We start from the raw sequence: 15,499 nt of genomic DNA on the forward strand, positions 1-15,499 counted from the left end.
TGGAATCCTAGGGAAAGGTAGCCTCTGAAATGTAGTGGGAGGGGCAAGGCAGGTTTCAGCCCCACATTTATAATGGGCAGTTGGAATTTATGAAGGAGGCCAAGGGGGTGTAGAGTCCTACCTCATACAGACACCCCCTCCACGGTACTGCAGGACCACAGAGCCAGGCACAGCCCTCTAGGCCTCACCAATCTCTGGTCCAGGGGCAGGGGGTCTTGTTCAGTGCCCCAATGAGAGCAACTCTAGGGACCGTCTAGGGTAAGGCCGACCCTGCTTTTCCCCACATCCTGCCCTGCTCCACTCCCAGGATTTGGGACAATCAGTGGCTTTCTGTCCCACTTCCTGGATGGCTTCCCGCCCAGCTCCGGCCTCCGTTCTAACCCCGGGTCATCCGGTAGCTCTCCCTGCCCCCCCGCCCCAAGTCCCCCTCCCTGAGAGCCCAGTCATCCTCTCCAAAGCAGCTATTTTAGCACCAGGTCCACCTCTGTGATCTCAGGGAGCCAGCCACGGGTGGGTCAGGGTGGAATACTGCTTAGGGCTGGCTTCCCTAACCCTGGCCAGAAGGCAGGTACTCATAGCTGCCTTCTGCCTGCTCGACACCCACTCTGCCTGTGACTCAGCAGCTGGCCCGTGACTCAGCTTCAGACACCATACCCACACTCCTCCATCCCCCATCCCCGCCCTAACCCAATAGCCACGTGGAGCTCAGGTTCAGTACAGGAGGAAGGAGAAAGGCCGGGTATTAGTAGGGAGGCATGGGCCACCCTGCTTTTTAATAGTGGCTCCCACCCCTCCAGGCCAACAACCCCTACTTAGTCTTGTAGCCCCTGAGGAAGAGACACAGATACATCTAGGGAACCAGTCAAACTCCCTCACTCCTGTTCCCCAAGGAAGGAAGTCTCTCTCTCTCTCTCTCTCTCTCTCTCTCTCTCTCTCACACACACACACACACACACACACACACACTAAGCACAGCTTCCCTCCTTTCCAGACACTCACACAAATACATGGCTTATAAACAAATACAGAGCTACAATCTCACACACACACACACACACACACACACACACACACACACACTCTCTCTCTCTCTCTCTCTCTCTCTCTCTCTCTCGTGTGTGCACAGAACTAACCAGAGGCCAGGTATCCAGAACCTGCCCCAGGCCCTGTCTATGCCAACCTGGCCTGGCAGCAGTGTCTGAACATCATGCCAGACTGGAAGTGAGTCTGAGAGATACACTTCCAGCGGCTCTCTTCTCTCTCTCCCATTAAAAAAAAAACACAGAAAAAAAAGCCAATGGACGATGGAAGGCTAGAAGGATGCCCCAAACCCAGCTTGAGCTCAACCAGGTTGACTTAGTGCCGACTCAATTTGGCCCAAGAAGCTCTGAACCTGTGGGAATTGAGGGCCTGGCTCATGCAAAATTCAAGAGCACACAAAACCCCAAGTCCACAACCAATTTTCTACCCTGCTGCCTGCTCCCCCAGAAACCTCCTAGCCCCACATCCTCAAGATCCCCAAGCCTGCTTTGACCCAGGGTCATCCCCCACTCTCCTAACTTTCTGTTTTAATCCTTTGCCTTCTGCACCTGCAGCACATGCCCCCTCCGCTGACCACCATCCTTCCCCAGACAACTCCAATCCAGCAATCAATAGCATTTGCTGAGCTCTTACTGTGGGCAAAGCTTAGGTCTGTTCAAAATAAATTAGTAATAATCATAATAGTAATGATAACAATTGTGGTTATTTGTTAAGCACTTACTATGTGCCATGCACTGTACTAAGCGCTGGGGTAGACACAGATAATCAGTTCCCACATGGGGCTCACAGTCTAATAATAGTAATTGTGGTATTTGTTAAGTGTGCCAAACACTATACTAAGTGCTGGGGAAGATACAAGATGATCTGGTCCCACATGGGACTCACAGTTTAAGACAGTGAATAGGTTTTGAATCCCCATTTTGCAGATGGGGGAAACTAAGGCACAGAGAAGTTAAGTGACTTGTCCAAGGTCACACAGCAGATAAGTGGTAAATCCCAGCTCCACCAATTGTCAGCTGTGTGACTTTGGGCAAGTCACTTAACTTCTCTGTGCCTCAGTTCCCTCATCTGTAAAATGGGGATGAAGACTGTGAGCCCCCTAGGGGACAACCTGATCACCTTGTAACCTGCAGCGCTTAGAACAGTGCTTGGAACATAGTAAGCGTATAATAAATGCCATTATTATTATTAGAACCGGGACTTGAACCCAGGTCTTCTGACTCCTAGACCCATGTTCTTTCCACTAGGCCACGTAGGTAATGATAATAATGATGGTATTTGTTAAGCGCTTACTATGTGCCAAGCACCGTGCTAAGCACTGGGGTAGATACAAGGTCATCAGGTCTCACATAGGGCTCACAGTCTAAGTAGGAGGGAGCACAGGTATTGAATCCTATTTTGCAGATGAGGGAACTGAGTCACAGAGAAGTGAAATGACTTGTCCAAGGTCACAAAGCAGGCAAGTGGCAAAGTTGGAATTAGAACCCAGGTCCCTGCTCTTTCCACTAGGCCAAGCTGCTTCAAGCTGGGTGGCCTACTTAAAAGAGTATGGGCCTGAGATTCAGGGGACTTAGTGATGATAATAATAATAATAATGACTACTGAATTTATTTAATGACTATTACATTTATTAAAAATTTACTATATGCCAATCAATCTATGGTATTTACTGAGTGTTTACTGTGTGCAGAGCACTGTACTAAGCACTTGAGAGAATACAACAGAGTTGGTAGACATGATGCCTGCCCATAAGGAGCTAACGATTGAGAATACTGTAAATGCCAAGCACTGTACTAAGTGCTGAAGTTGATGCAAGTTAATCAGGTTGGACACAGCTCCTGTCCCACAGGCTACAGGAGAGGGAGAAGCAGAACTTAATCCCTATTTTTCATATCAATCATATTAATTGAGCACTTACTGTGTGCAGAGGACAGTAGAGTTGGAAGACACAATCCCTGCACACAAGGAGCTTACAGTCTAGACAAGGGGGACGGGCACTGAAACAAATTACAGATATGTACATAAGTGTTAAGGGGCTGAGGTGGGGGTGAATAAAGGGTACAAATCCAAGTGCATGGGCGAGTAAACAGAAGCACCAAGAAGTGAAATGACTTACCCCAGGTCACTTAACATTCATCAATCGTATTTATTGAGCGCTTACTGTATGCAGAGCACTGTACTAAGCTCTTGGAAAGTATAATTAGGCCACAAATAGAGACAATCCCTACCCAACAACGGGCTCGGGTAAGGGGTAGAGCTGGGATTAGAACCCAGGTTCTCTGACTCCCAGGACTGTGCTCTTTCCAGTAGGCCACACTGCTTCTCGTCCCAGCTCTGCCACTGTCCTAACCTTGGGCAAGTCACTTAATGTCTCTGTGCCTCAGTCTCCTCATCTATAAACTGAGGATTAACTACCTGTCCTCCCTCCCCCTTAGATCACGAACCCCACGTGAGACAAGGACCGCATCTGATCAGATTGTCTTGTATCTCCCCCAGGGTTTAGTACGGTGCTTGGCACACAGCAGGCGCTTAACAAATACCCCAATTATTATGATTATGATGATCCCTGCCCAGTCCAGGTTGGAATCGAACCAACATCCCAAAGCTAAAACCCATGAGTCATCCTGGCTCTCAAGGGGCAGCTCTTAATGATGGCATTTATCATCACCATCATCATCAATCGTATTTATTGAGCGCTTACTGTGTGCAGAGCACTGTACTAAGCGCTTGGGAAGTACAAGTTGGCAACATATAGAGACAGTCCCTACCCAACAGTGGGCTCACAGTCTAGAAGGGGGAGACAGAGAACAAAACCAAACATAAGTGCTTACTATGTGCAAAGCACTGTTCTAAGCGCTGGGGAGGTTACAAGGTGATCAGATTGTCCCACGGGGGGCTCACAGTCTTAATCCCCATTTTACAGATGAGGGAACTGAGGCCCAGAGAAATTAAGTGACTTGCCCAAAGTCACACAGCTGACAGTTGGCGGAGGCGGGATTTGAACCCATGACCTCTGACTCCAAAGCCCGGGCTCTTTCCGCTGAGCCACGCTGCTTCTCTGGAGTGCTCTTGCCCACTCCATGGTAATGCTCTGTCCTAGGGAAGGCCAGGCTCTGATTTCCACCCAACCCCTCAGCGGTCAGGCCCAGCCCTCTTCTGAGCCATCCCCTGCCTGATACCTTAAAGTGCCGCCTCCACTGGGCTTCCCCTCTCCATGTCACTGCAGTCGCGACAGTCAACCCTTCTCCTCTCAGGCCTGATACCCCAGGTCTGTCGTCCACCCCTCACCCCCCGCCTCCCCCCATACACACCCTCTGCCATCCCCCAGTCAGGCTTGATCAGGCTAAGGAGCAGTTGGATTGCAAAACTGACCCTGCCAGGCCCAGGCCAGCCTCATCAGACAGCTGGAGAAGATCCCAGAGAGCAGAAGTGTCCTCGTTCCTCTCACCCTGGCTCCCGGGCTCCAGCTGCCTCTGGAATTTCCGCTCCATCCCTGGCTGCCCTTCCTGGGGTCACCATCCTCTCTATCCTGCAGTGCTAAGCTCTGTTTCTCTGCCTCCTGACCCCTTGGTGGCCTATTTATTCTCCCCTGGAATCTCCTGTTTCTGGCCCCGTCAGCCGTCCCCGTTGTCAGCTTTGCCTCAGCGATAGTGGTGCCTCCTGCTGCCCTCGTCCTCCCTCTCCCCTTTGGCCCTCTCTCCCCCATATGCCACTCAAGCTGGGGAAGCTGGAAAGGTTCACTCAGGGTCTCAGGTGAGGTGGCAGGGAGCAGAGGGGATTGTCTTTCTGCAAACCACTCTGGAGCACCAGGCTGCTTGCATGGGCTTCCCTTCTCCCCTGGCTCCCTCCCCCTCCAGTCCCACCAGGGTCAGACAGTAGGATCTCTGGTTCCTGGCCAGTTCTGAGCTCTAAAAATAACCCAAACTGGTCCTCCCGGTTTCAGCCAGATTCACAAGTGGGTGCGCACGCGCACACACACACAAACACACACACGCACGCCCACACGAGGACAAGGCACGCACACCAACAGATACGCAAATATACAGAGGAACAAGACACACAAGGCCATGCATGCACATATATAGACTTACATACACAGTCAGACAAGCTCACATGGATTCTCACTCATGGACAGACCCAGACTCGACTCCAAAGGTAGGTTCAGAAAGGGAAACTGAGGGGCAGAGAGCCACTACAAAGACAATGGAGCCAAAGAGGAAGATAGGGCTGGCAGAGATAGACAGACACACATACACACATGGACCAGGCATTCCCTGTTGACTATGGGGGCATTTCTCCAGGGTGGAGCAGGGGAAGAGCTAGGCTGGCAAGAACCTGGACTGGGCAGCTACTCTTCCCTTTCCTCCTCACCCAAGCCATCATGTGTTCCGTCCCAGGGGGCAGGAAGAGGACGCTGGCTGCCTCTCTCCTCCCCCCCCTCCCCCGCCCCCTTCACCTTCAAGATAGCCCCCAGCTCCTTTTCTCCCAGCTGCTGGGTAATAGAAGCAGTCTGTGGGGTGGAGAAGAGCGTCATTGCTCAGTAATGATCCTCCCGTGGTCTCCTGCTGAGTCCTCCGGGAATTCCCCTCTGAGCTGGCAGCCTTACTGGCCTCAGCTCCTATGTCAAACTACCCAAGGTGCTGCCAGGGCTGGGCCCTGTGCCACCAAGCTGGGAAGCAGGGAGGGGGCCCGGCTTGGCAGACGCCCACCCCCCCTTTCCCATGCTGAACCAGAATCTGTATGGTTGCTCTCCCTGCCCATTTTCCCTCTCAACCTGGCTGGATGGCCCTCCTCTCTTAGAGATGGGGAAACCAAGGCCCAGTTCTGCTCCCCAGTCTTCTCAGGCCGGCAGCCTCTTGGGTCCTGTCCCCATCCAACCAGCCTGAAACCACGCCTTGCCTGCTCTGACCTCAGCTTCTCTCAGCTCCCAGTTTCCATTTGCTGCAGTCAGAGCTCCTGATGCTAATTAAAGAGACAGAGCTCTGGCTTTGAAAAGAGCTGCTGGAGGGTACCTGGTGGGCACTGGGGGCCTAATGGACAAAGGGACAGGGGTACAGGGGGATGGAGCTCAGGGGTCCATGGGGAATTCTGATGTAAAGGGGGAAGAGAAGGAAGGAAGGTTGCTCCTGGGTTTTTCTGCCTCCTCTACCCACAGAGTCAGGCTGGAGAACAGCCCCTTTTCAGGGAGAAGCGCCCCACCCCCTCCACAGGACAAGTGCCCATCTGAGTCACTGCCCTCCTGTGGCCTGGCCACCTGTCTCCCTGAACACAGCCAATCCAGATAGGTCAAAGGGCATGGCCTGGTGTGCGAGGTAAACAAGTTGCTGAGGTTCTCTGTTTCCCTCATTCCCTGAGGAACCTGACCGAGAGTGGGGGTGGGGAAAGGTGGGGGGTGGGGGGGATCTGACCCTGGCCATGGCCAGGCCTCGGTTTCCCTCGCTGCTGGGTGAAGAGCAGTCTCCGTCACTCCCATTCCAGAACTCCAATCCCAGTCACTGCTGGGGTTCCCCTGGCCCGGTATGCCTAGGCGAGGGAGGGTGCCACAAGCCCTGGGCTCACGCTCACTCCACAGCCTGAGTTGGGCTAGGGGCAGAGGGTCACCTCATTCTGTCATCCCCTGTGCATCCCAGGAGGCCCAAGAACCAAGCCTTCAGGGAGCAGGAGAGGGCTTGGCCATGGCTGTTCAGCCCAGTCAGAGAAGCAGGGGCTCCCCCGCTGGACACCCGCCCCAGCAAATGCAGACTAGTGGGCCCGGAGATGAGTCAGACTCTCTGGACAGCAACTTCCTATCAGCCAGTTGAGGAGAGGAAGTGAGTGAGGCCGTTGCAGCAGGGAACGGGGACAGGAGGAAACCCTGGGGATGTGGGTCTGGCTGATGAGCACCACGAGGGGAGTGCTCAGTCTGGGCCCTCCCACCGAACTTGGATCAGGTCGGGCCGGGGGTCGGGGGGGGGTGGGGTTCCCCACCCGTGTGGTGGAGGAGACCAGGTGAGAAAGAACCCAGGGGCGGAGCTGGGTGGGATCCCTGCCTTCGGCTCAACACCAGGCAAGTCAGCCTGAACCTACGGGAGGGAGGGGGAAGCAGAAGCACTCCAGTGGAGACTGATCTGAGGTCCCTGGACCCCATCTACCATCCTCCGTGCCTCCATCCAGGGAGCCAGCTATGCCCTTGCTCCTCCCGGTGGGGTTGCTGTCCCAGACACCTCTGCAACAGCAACCCGCTGCAAGGAACTCTGTCCCATCCAATGCCTCCACCCTCTTCTGGGCCACCCCCCAGCTTGCGTCCAGGCCTCCTGAAGACACGACGCAGAATGCTGGGCTATGGTATCCAGTGGTTCCTCTCTGCCACAGCCTGAGACAGTACCGGATGGGAGGCAGGACTTCCTGCCCGGGCCTCAGTTTACCCACTCTGCCATCTGGGGCCTGCTCCCTTTCCTATTCCCATCCATGCCCACTCCCCAGCCCAGAAAGGGAACTGGCTACAGAGGAATCATAAGCACTGTTGGTGTGAGGGAAGCATTGGGACGGGGGGCTCTGTCCCTACCTTCCTGGCTCCCAGCTTCCTTACTCCCCTGACACCTCCATAGCTCCCTCATTTCCTCTCCTCCCACACCCACCCTGGCCCTGCTCCTCTCTGCACTCCAGCACCCGATTTCCAGCCAACTTCTCCCTTTTCTCCACCTATACCTCTTGCATTCTATTCCTGGGCTGTGGCAATGGTTTCTATTTGGGATAAGCGTGTCACAGCGCATCTGACCATTCCTGGCAGCACTGCCAGTCGGAGCCGTCTGTGCTGGCTCTATAGCAACTCAGTCACCCTGCTCCCACTTGCTCCAGCAGGGAGTGGGAAAGAGCTGGGGTTCTTCTGAGGAAAGCCCTCAGAGACTTGGAAGCTGGAAAAGCAATGTCTTGCCAACTCAGAGAGGTGGGCAGAAGGCAGGCAAGGAGGCAGGCCCAGCTCCTTTGCTGCCAGGATCTCCGACGGCTTGCTCCTTAAGAACATCACCCTGCATTCTCCTCCAGTCGACCTCAGTGCTCCCAGAACCTCCACCCACACACTCTCCAGCTGTGGTGCCAGGCATGAGCCAGGCCTGCCAGCTCACACATTCTGCCCTGGGTGTGGTACCCAGCGGGCACCCTGGGCAGCCCAACTCATGCCCTCCTCCAGCTGGGGAACCCTGCCATTTCCCGACCGTGGATGGTATTTTGCTACGTTTCCCCCACCCAGAGCTGCTTCAGCGGGGCAGAAGGAGGGCTGACACGAGGCTTGGGGTCCCCGCCTCATGGGTGAGATCCTCACTGGAGGCAAAGGAGAAGAAATTCTCCTTCTACCCCGATTCCCAGGTGGGAGGCGGGCAGGGGGCTCTCCCAACTGTTGAATCGGCTCCCCTGTCCCATCTGAGGCTTCCCCCTAGCCCCCACTTTCTGGGTGGGAGGCACTGTGGGGGTGTCAAGCCTAAGCCTACCTACCCTGAACCACCCAAGGGAACAGAGGAGTGGTGAGAGCTGATCCCTAGCCTCCGGTGGGAGGTGAAGCTGCTCCAGGGAAAGCACCTTCTGCTCCATCAACACAAGGAGAATGGCCATTGCAGCCACTTTCATTCATTCAGTCAATCGTATTTATTGAGCGCTTACTGTGTGCAGAGCACTGTACTAAGCGCTTGGGAAGTACAAATCGTCAACATATAGAGACGGTCCCTACCCAACAACGGGCTCACAGTCTAGAAGGGGCGGGACAGACAACAGAATAAAACAAGTAGACAGGCATCAATACCATCAGAATAAATAGAATTATAGCTATATACACATCGTTAATAAAATATAGTAATAAATATGTGCAAATATACACAAGTGCTGTGGGGAAGGGGACGGGGGTAAGGCAGAGGGAGGGAGGGGGGCGAAGGGGAGGGGAGGAGGAGGAGCCACTCAGGGACAGATGTGGGGTCCACAGGGCAGGTGCCATCAGACCAGAAGACCCTTGGATGGAGGAGAGGGCTTTCTAGACAGTCCTCCCAGGTGCCGAGGAAAGGAGCCAGCATTGGCCACTAATGGGCTGATGTTGGTCTCCTAATTGTAGGGACCCGAGATTGGGTCCTTAGCCAGGTCCTGGATGGGAGTGGGGTGTAAAAGGGGGAGGAAGAGTACACATCGTTCCCAGACATTCCAACTCTGGTGGGGGGTGTGGGGGGGCGGGCAGAGAAGCTGGAAGATTTCCTGTGTTGGGGCTGCTTCAGGATGGGCCCCCGGTTCCTGGGAATCTCTGAGGCAGCCCTATTCTCAGAACTTGTGGGGAGGGAGGCAGGCCGGTTGTGCTCTGCTTTCCACCTCGGTGGCAGGGACCCATACAGCTGCTGAGTGTTAGGAGAATGCTGGAGGTGCTGAGGCCAGAGACAATCTAGGAGAAGAATGACACAGCCTGTCTCCCCCTTTTAGACTGTGAGCCCACTGTTGGGTAGGGACTGTCTCTATATGTTGCCAACTTGTACTTCCCAAGCGCTTAGTACAGTGCTCTGCACACAGTAAGTGCTCAATAAATACGATCGATTGATTGACACACTGGCCCGCTTTCCTCCAAGATCCCCCGGTTGCAGTTCTCTGGCCTAATCCTGGCTCTGCTCTTGGAATCAGAGTGTGGTTGTTGGGTGGAAGGAACGGGGTTGGGGGTGGGGGGCAAAGCTGTCCCCACCCCACTCCAGGCTTTAGACCATCCCCTCTAGGCAGGGCCAGGAAGGGGAGTTTTTAAACTGAGCTTGGTACCCAGAGGTGACGGGTGGGGATTGGAAACAGTCAAACGGGAGAAACTTTGCCTGGGCAAATCTTCAGTGACAGCCACCCTTCTGAGGTTCTGCACCGTGGACGGGGCAGCCACCAGCAAGCCCCCAAGCTCCTCAGATGGTGCTGGAGGCAGAAGGAGAGGCGGGGGAAGGGGGGTTGGGGCGGAATGCAGGCAGGCAGGGCTGGTCTTTCCAGGGCACATTCCAGAAGAGACCTAGGGGCTGGAGGGCAGCTCCTGAGAGAGGCTTTTGAAATCCAGGCCAGCATTCAGGGAGAATAGGTAGGAGATTGCACTAGGCCCAGGCAGGGAGAAGACCCTCTCCAGGGCCCCAGTCTTGGACAAGCAGCCTCTCTTGGAGAAGAAAGCCCAAGGGGAAGGGGGAACGGAGCAGAGAGGGGTCACTGGTGAGCCACAGGGAGGTGAAAGCAGTTGCACCCCTGGCTTTCTGGCTCAGCAACAGTGCTGGCAGGAGAGCAGGGTTACTGGCCACATGCATTCCAGAGCTGCACCAGAGAGCAGGCGAGGCCAGGCAGTGGGAGAGCGGGCCCTGGGCGGGGGGTAAAGCAGCGGGAGCAGGGTGGACTCACTGAGGGAAGAGAAAACAGGGACCGAACATCTGGAAACTCTCCCTTCCCACCCCGCCCCCTTACCCTGAGAGCCTGGCAAGGTGACAGCATCACTCCCCTCCCGCAGTGGGGCGGGCGGCTCTGGAAACTCCATCACTCAGGGCATTTAAAATTAGACGGAACCTGGGCCCCCAAGGACAGGAGCAGCCGGGAGTTGCCTGGCCCAGAGGAGTGGCGGGGGCGGGGGGGGGAAGGGTGGTAGGAAGCAGGGAATGGGGTCAGCAGGGAGCTCCCAGTCCCACAGAGAAAGGGGAGAGGGAGTGTGACTCACGGGGGCCTTTCCAGACTAACATCCTCCACTTGGTGCTTCCTATCATGCCCCAAGCATCTCATTCTCTCCTTTCCTCTTCCTCCCCTCGACCTTCTTGGCCTGGGGTTTCTCAACTAGGTCCTAGCCTCGAGCCCTAACCCTCAACCTCCTCTTATTCCCAGCGGCTCTGGCCCAGGCTGGGCTGGTTCGCTGGGTAGGCACCTCCTCTCCAGGGCCCAGAATTCCTCCCCGGACTCCGAGACGGGGCCAGCAGCTAGGGCGGCAACCGGGAACACCTCTCTCCCTCAGGAAGAAATGAAAATCATCCCTCCCAAAGGGCCCCCCCCCCCCCCACCCGCCCCAGCCAGATAAGGTGCCTTCTCCCGGACCGCCCCCGCCCCCGCCCCGTACCGGGACTATCTGCAGCTCCCTTCCAGTTCGTCGCTGTCCTCCTCTCCCCCGCACAGCCGATCCTTGGCCAGGCACAGCTCTCCTGCCCCCGCGGTGCCCACCCCCAGGAGGGCTTGCAACCACTGAACCCCCTCCTCCCCTAGCGCCGCCTCTTTCCTAGGTGGAGCCATCGTCGTCGCTGGACGAGCGATGGAGCCCCTTATCGCGCGCAGAAGCACCGTCGGACTAGACTTACGCGATGGGGAACGAGGCGGAAAACCCGGTGACCCAACAGGTGGATGCCTGGCTCCATCCCCCCCCCCCCCCCCCCACACACACACACTCCTCACCTTAAGCGGCGCCCCCAGCAAGTGGTGCAGGGCGGGGATCTGCGCGCCCACGGGCAGCGCCCCGTCCAGGCTGCAGGTGGGGGCCCGGCGCGGCTCCGGGAAGTTGGCGCAGGAGAAGGGATCCGCGTCCTCCAGGTATTGCACCCGCACCGTCACTATCTCGCCGCCGCCGCCGCCATCCCGGCTGTCCTCTCCGTCCCCGCCCGCCATGGCCCTTGCGACCGGCTTCCTCTCGTCCCAGCTCCGGGAGGCGGTTCCAACTCGAAGCCAGCCGAGGCGGCCGGGACGGAGAAGTGGGGTCGAGGAAGAAGGCGGGACCAAGGCCGGGGCAAGGACCTGGGCGGGGCTTGCAGCTGCCCAATCCGAGGGGCGCCTGCCTCTCCGGGTTGGCGGGCCCGTTAACCCGCTTTGGCCTCCTGGCTCCGGGAGAAGCGATTTCGCCTCCATTCGGCGGGGTGGCGGTGGGGCGGAACTTTCTCCTGGGGGCAGAGGATGGGGCAGATTTCTTCGCAGCGGCGAGAGGTGGGCCGGAGTTCCCCTCCGCGGGGAAGGGAGGGGGAGGGAGGCAGTCTTGGGAAACAAGGAAACAGGGAGCCGGCGGGGGAGGGTTCGGGGTCGTAGTCTCCTTTACAGCACTGATCAGGGACCCGATCCTCTTCCTGAAACCCGTTACCATTTCACTTGGCAAACGCGGCGCTGCCCTGTACTGAACCAGGTTTGAGGTTCCACTGCCCTCTGCTGCCCGATCTTGGAATACCCCTCTATTCTCCGCTGTTCTCTATCCTCTATTCTATGCCCTGCTGAGAGCTCACCTCCTCCAGGAGGCCTTCCCAGACTGAGCCCCTTCCTTCCTCTCCCCCTCGCCCCCCTCTCCATCCCCCATCTTACCTCCTTCCCTTCCCCACAGCACCTGTATATATGCATATATGTTTGTACATATTTATTTTACTTGTACATATCTATTCTATTTATTTTATTTTGTTAGTATGTTTGGTTTTGTTCTCCGTCTCCCCCTTTTAGACTGTGAGCCCACTGTTGGGTAGGGACTGTCTCTATATGTTGCCAATTTGTACTTCCCAAGCGCTTAGTGCAGTGCTCTGCTCAATAAATACGATTGATGATGATGATTCTCGGAAGCCGGCTGCCCGCCACCCTCGGAGAATGTAAGTAACGTGGAGTTCTTACGGGTTCAATATGTATTCATTCGATCGTATTCATTGAGCGCTCACTGTGTGCGAATCAATCAATCAATCGTATTTAATAAGCGCTTACTGTGTGCAGAGCACTGTACTGAGCGCTTGGGAAGTCCAAGTTGGCAACATATAGAGACAGTCCCTACCCAACAGGGGGCTCACGGTCTAAAAAGCACTGTACTAAGCGCTCGGAAAGTACAATTCAGCAATAGAGGCCTACAATCCCTGCCCACAACGGGCTCACAGTCTAGAAGTGGGGAGACAGACATCAAAACGAGTATACAGGCATCAATAAACAGGATTATAGCTATATATCTCGATATATTATATATATATATTTTTAATAATGGCATTTATTAAGCGCTTACTATGTGCAGAGCACTGTTCTAAGCGCTGGGGAATTTACAAGGTGATCAGGTTGTCCCACGTGGGGCTCACAGTCTTCATCCCCACTTTACAGATGAGGGAACTGAGGCCCAGAGAAGTTAAGTGACTTGCCCAAAGTCACACATTCGGAGGATAATTATCAGGTTTTAATATCGTTTTCACTAGGGTTAAAATCAAGTTTGGATTTATAACGATCTATTTTTTTAAAAACAATTTCAGGTTTTAACTTTTATTTTTACGATGCAGACAGCAACACCATGGTGCTCCTTTCCCGGCATTTGCAAATGACCAAACAAAAACTGGACCACCCTGACACCTGTTGGCATGCATTGCAACGTTAAAAGACCCCCAGACTCCAGTGATAATTCAGAATTTAACAATATTCAAATATTGTTCCAAGGTGAGGAAACGATAGTGAAGCGAGAATGAAGAGACCCACACAAGAGGTAAGCGAAAAGTGAACCACAGGTGAGGTTGGAAACTCCAGGCTCTTTCCAGGGGAAGGAGAGGGACATCCTCCCCGTTCCACAAATATTCATAACACATTTAAAAATCATCACATTCCATCATATGTGTCCCCTCGATTGACGACGCCGGAGCTATGAAAGAATTCACCAGACCAGTGTGCTCAGTTGACGAATCGACGGTGGCAAAATTAGAATGGTTTCTTAAGTCGATTTAAATCCATTCCGGCAGTCCAACGTAACTAATATTTTTTTTCGGGTTCAATCTTAATTAAAAAAAACGGATGGTGTTTAGAACTCGGGTTGTATTGGGTGGAGCCCTAAAAATCCACACTCTAATGAGTCTGGCCGCGCGGTGGGATCTACATAGGTTGGGCTCAACGTTGTGGGGTGATCAAGGGGATTGGGGGTGAATAGCTTCCCCCCCTTTACAGTCCCTGCCTAAACTGGAGCACCAGAAGCGGCACCCACACCGTTCCTCTCAACCAAAACAACGTGTGTCTCCTTGCCTGGACGCCAAGGGAGCTACAAGAATCTTTCTTCTCAAGGTTCTTGGGGGAGCTTCCCTGAACACGGCGTGGAGGGTGTCCTTGACTGTTTAGGAGCGCAACAAAGTTAGGAGCGCCACAAAGCAGGGGGAGGTAGCTTTCTCTCGATTCGTGGGGGAGGGAAGGGGAGTTCAGGAGCGGAAATACTTGCCGGTGCGGTCGTTCCGCTCCTTAAACCCTCCCTGCCCCCCGCCACACACACACACACACGTACACAAAAACACAGACCCACCCACCCTGGCCCAGTTCAGAAACTCCTACTTCCAGGGACTCCGCAACGAACGATTTTCCCCTCCAATGCATCCCTTCCCAAACTGGCGACTCGGTTAACCGTCTTTAAACCCGGATGTTTGTGGTTGCTGGTCCCAGGGCTTTGGAGGCTGACCGCCGTCCCTGGCAGGAATCCCATTCCCTTTTGGCCCATTTCCCCATCGCCTCAGAGGAGGGACACAGAAGAGCGGTTCTGAGCAAGGGGCTTCACAGGCACCGTCTCACTCGGCCTCCTCGGAGGAAGGGAGGAGGTGTGCAGGCGACGGGGAGGTAACGGTTTCTTCTTTACCGATGGACAAACTGAAGCCCAGAGAGCGGTGGACATTAGGGCAGAGCCCGTCGTTGGGTAGGGACCGTCTCTATATGTTGCCGACTTGGACTTCCCAAGCGTTTAGTAAAGTGCTCTGCACCCAGTAAGCGCTCAATAAACACGATTGAATGAATGAATGAAAGTTGGGACTAGAATCCAGGCGTCCACAAACCTCAGCTTCTTCCCATCGCTCACGAGTTTCCTCAACGAGTTTAAAGCCCACCCCTCCTTGGGCCTCTCCTGATCATCATCATCAATCGTATTTATTGAGCGCTTACTGTGTGCAGAGCACTGCACTAAGCGCTTGGGAAGTACAAGTTTGCAACATAAAGAGACAGTCCCTACCCAACAGTGGGCTCACAGTCTCCTGAAGTTACTACCTCTAACGTGGGAGTCCCCAGGCTAGCCCGGCCCAGTCTCTGTTCCTCCAGGTGATGTCACCACCCCCTCGCGCTGTCTCTCATCCCCTTGGAGACTGGTAATCCGGCACCCCGCTGGCCGATCTCCCATTCTCCCCCGGATCCTCTCGGACTATCGAGTCCGCCTGGGGAGGGTCTGGAGATGAAGGGGGGCCGAGTGTGAGGGTTTGGGGGGGGGGGGGTGCCTGGACTGAGAATTGCCAGCGTGTGGCTGATCGGGACCAGGGCCGGGGTAGGGGAGATCTGGGGGTTAAGATTTGGAAGAGTGCGGTCGGGTTTCGGGGGTTTCGGGATCGGAGGGCCCGGATTTGGGGGTCCGGGATTGGAGGAATCGGGGACTCGGGTTGGGGGGATCCGGGGCCGGGATTGGGGGGAGCGGGCCCCACGTGCCTGTGACGCTGGGGCGGCCCGGGCGGCAGCTCCGGCGGCGGCGGCGGCGGCGGTGGCGCGGGGCCGGAGCCGGCGGGAGGATGCT

General features: G+C 55.3%; 1 protein-coding gene across 1 annotated transcript in view; it reads right to left on the bottom strand.

Moving 5' to 3' along the window:
- Nucleotides 1–11,920, bottom strand: part of FHOD1 (formin homology 2 domain containing 1) — a 29,004-nt gene extending 17,084 nt beyond the window's left edge. The window contains exon 1 of the mRNA XM_038772810.1: nt 11,434–11,920. Coding sequence (XP_038628738.1) covers nt 11,434–11,880 — 447 coding nt within the window. The 5' untranslated portion in view covers nt 11,881–11,920. The remainder of the gene's footprint in view (nt 1–11,433) is intronic.
- Nucleotides 11,921–15,499: the final 3,579 nt, after the last annotated feature.

This window comes from Tachyglossus aculeatus, chromosome X1 (genome assembly GCF_015852505.1).
Source record: "Tachyglossus aculeatus isolate mTacAcu1 chromosome X1, mTacAcu1.pri, whole genome shotgun sequence".
NCBI lineage: Eukaryota > Metazoa > Chordata > Mammalia > Monotremata > Tachyglossidae > Tachyglossus > Tachyglossus aculeatus.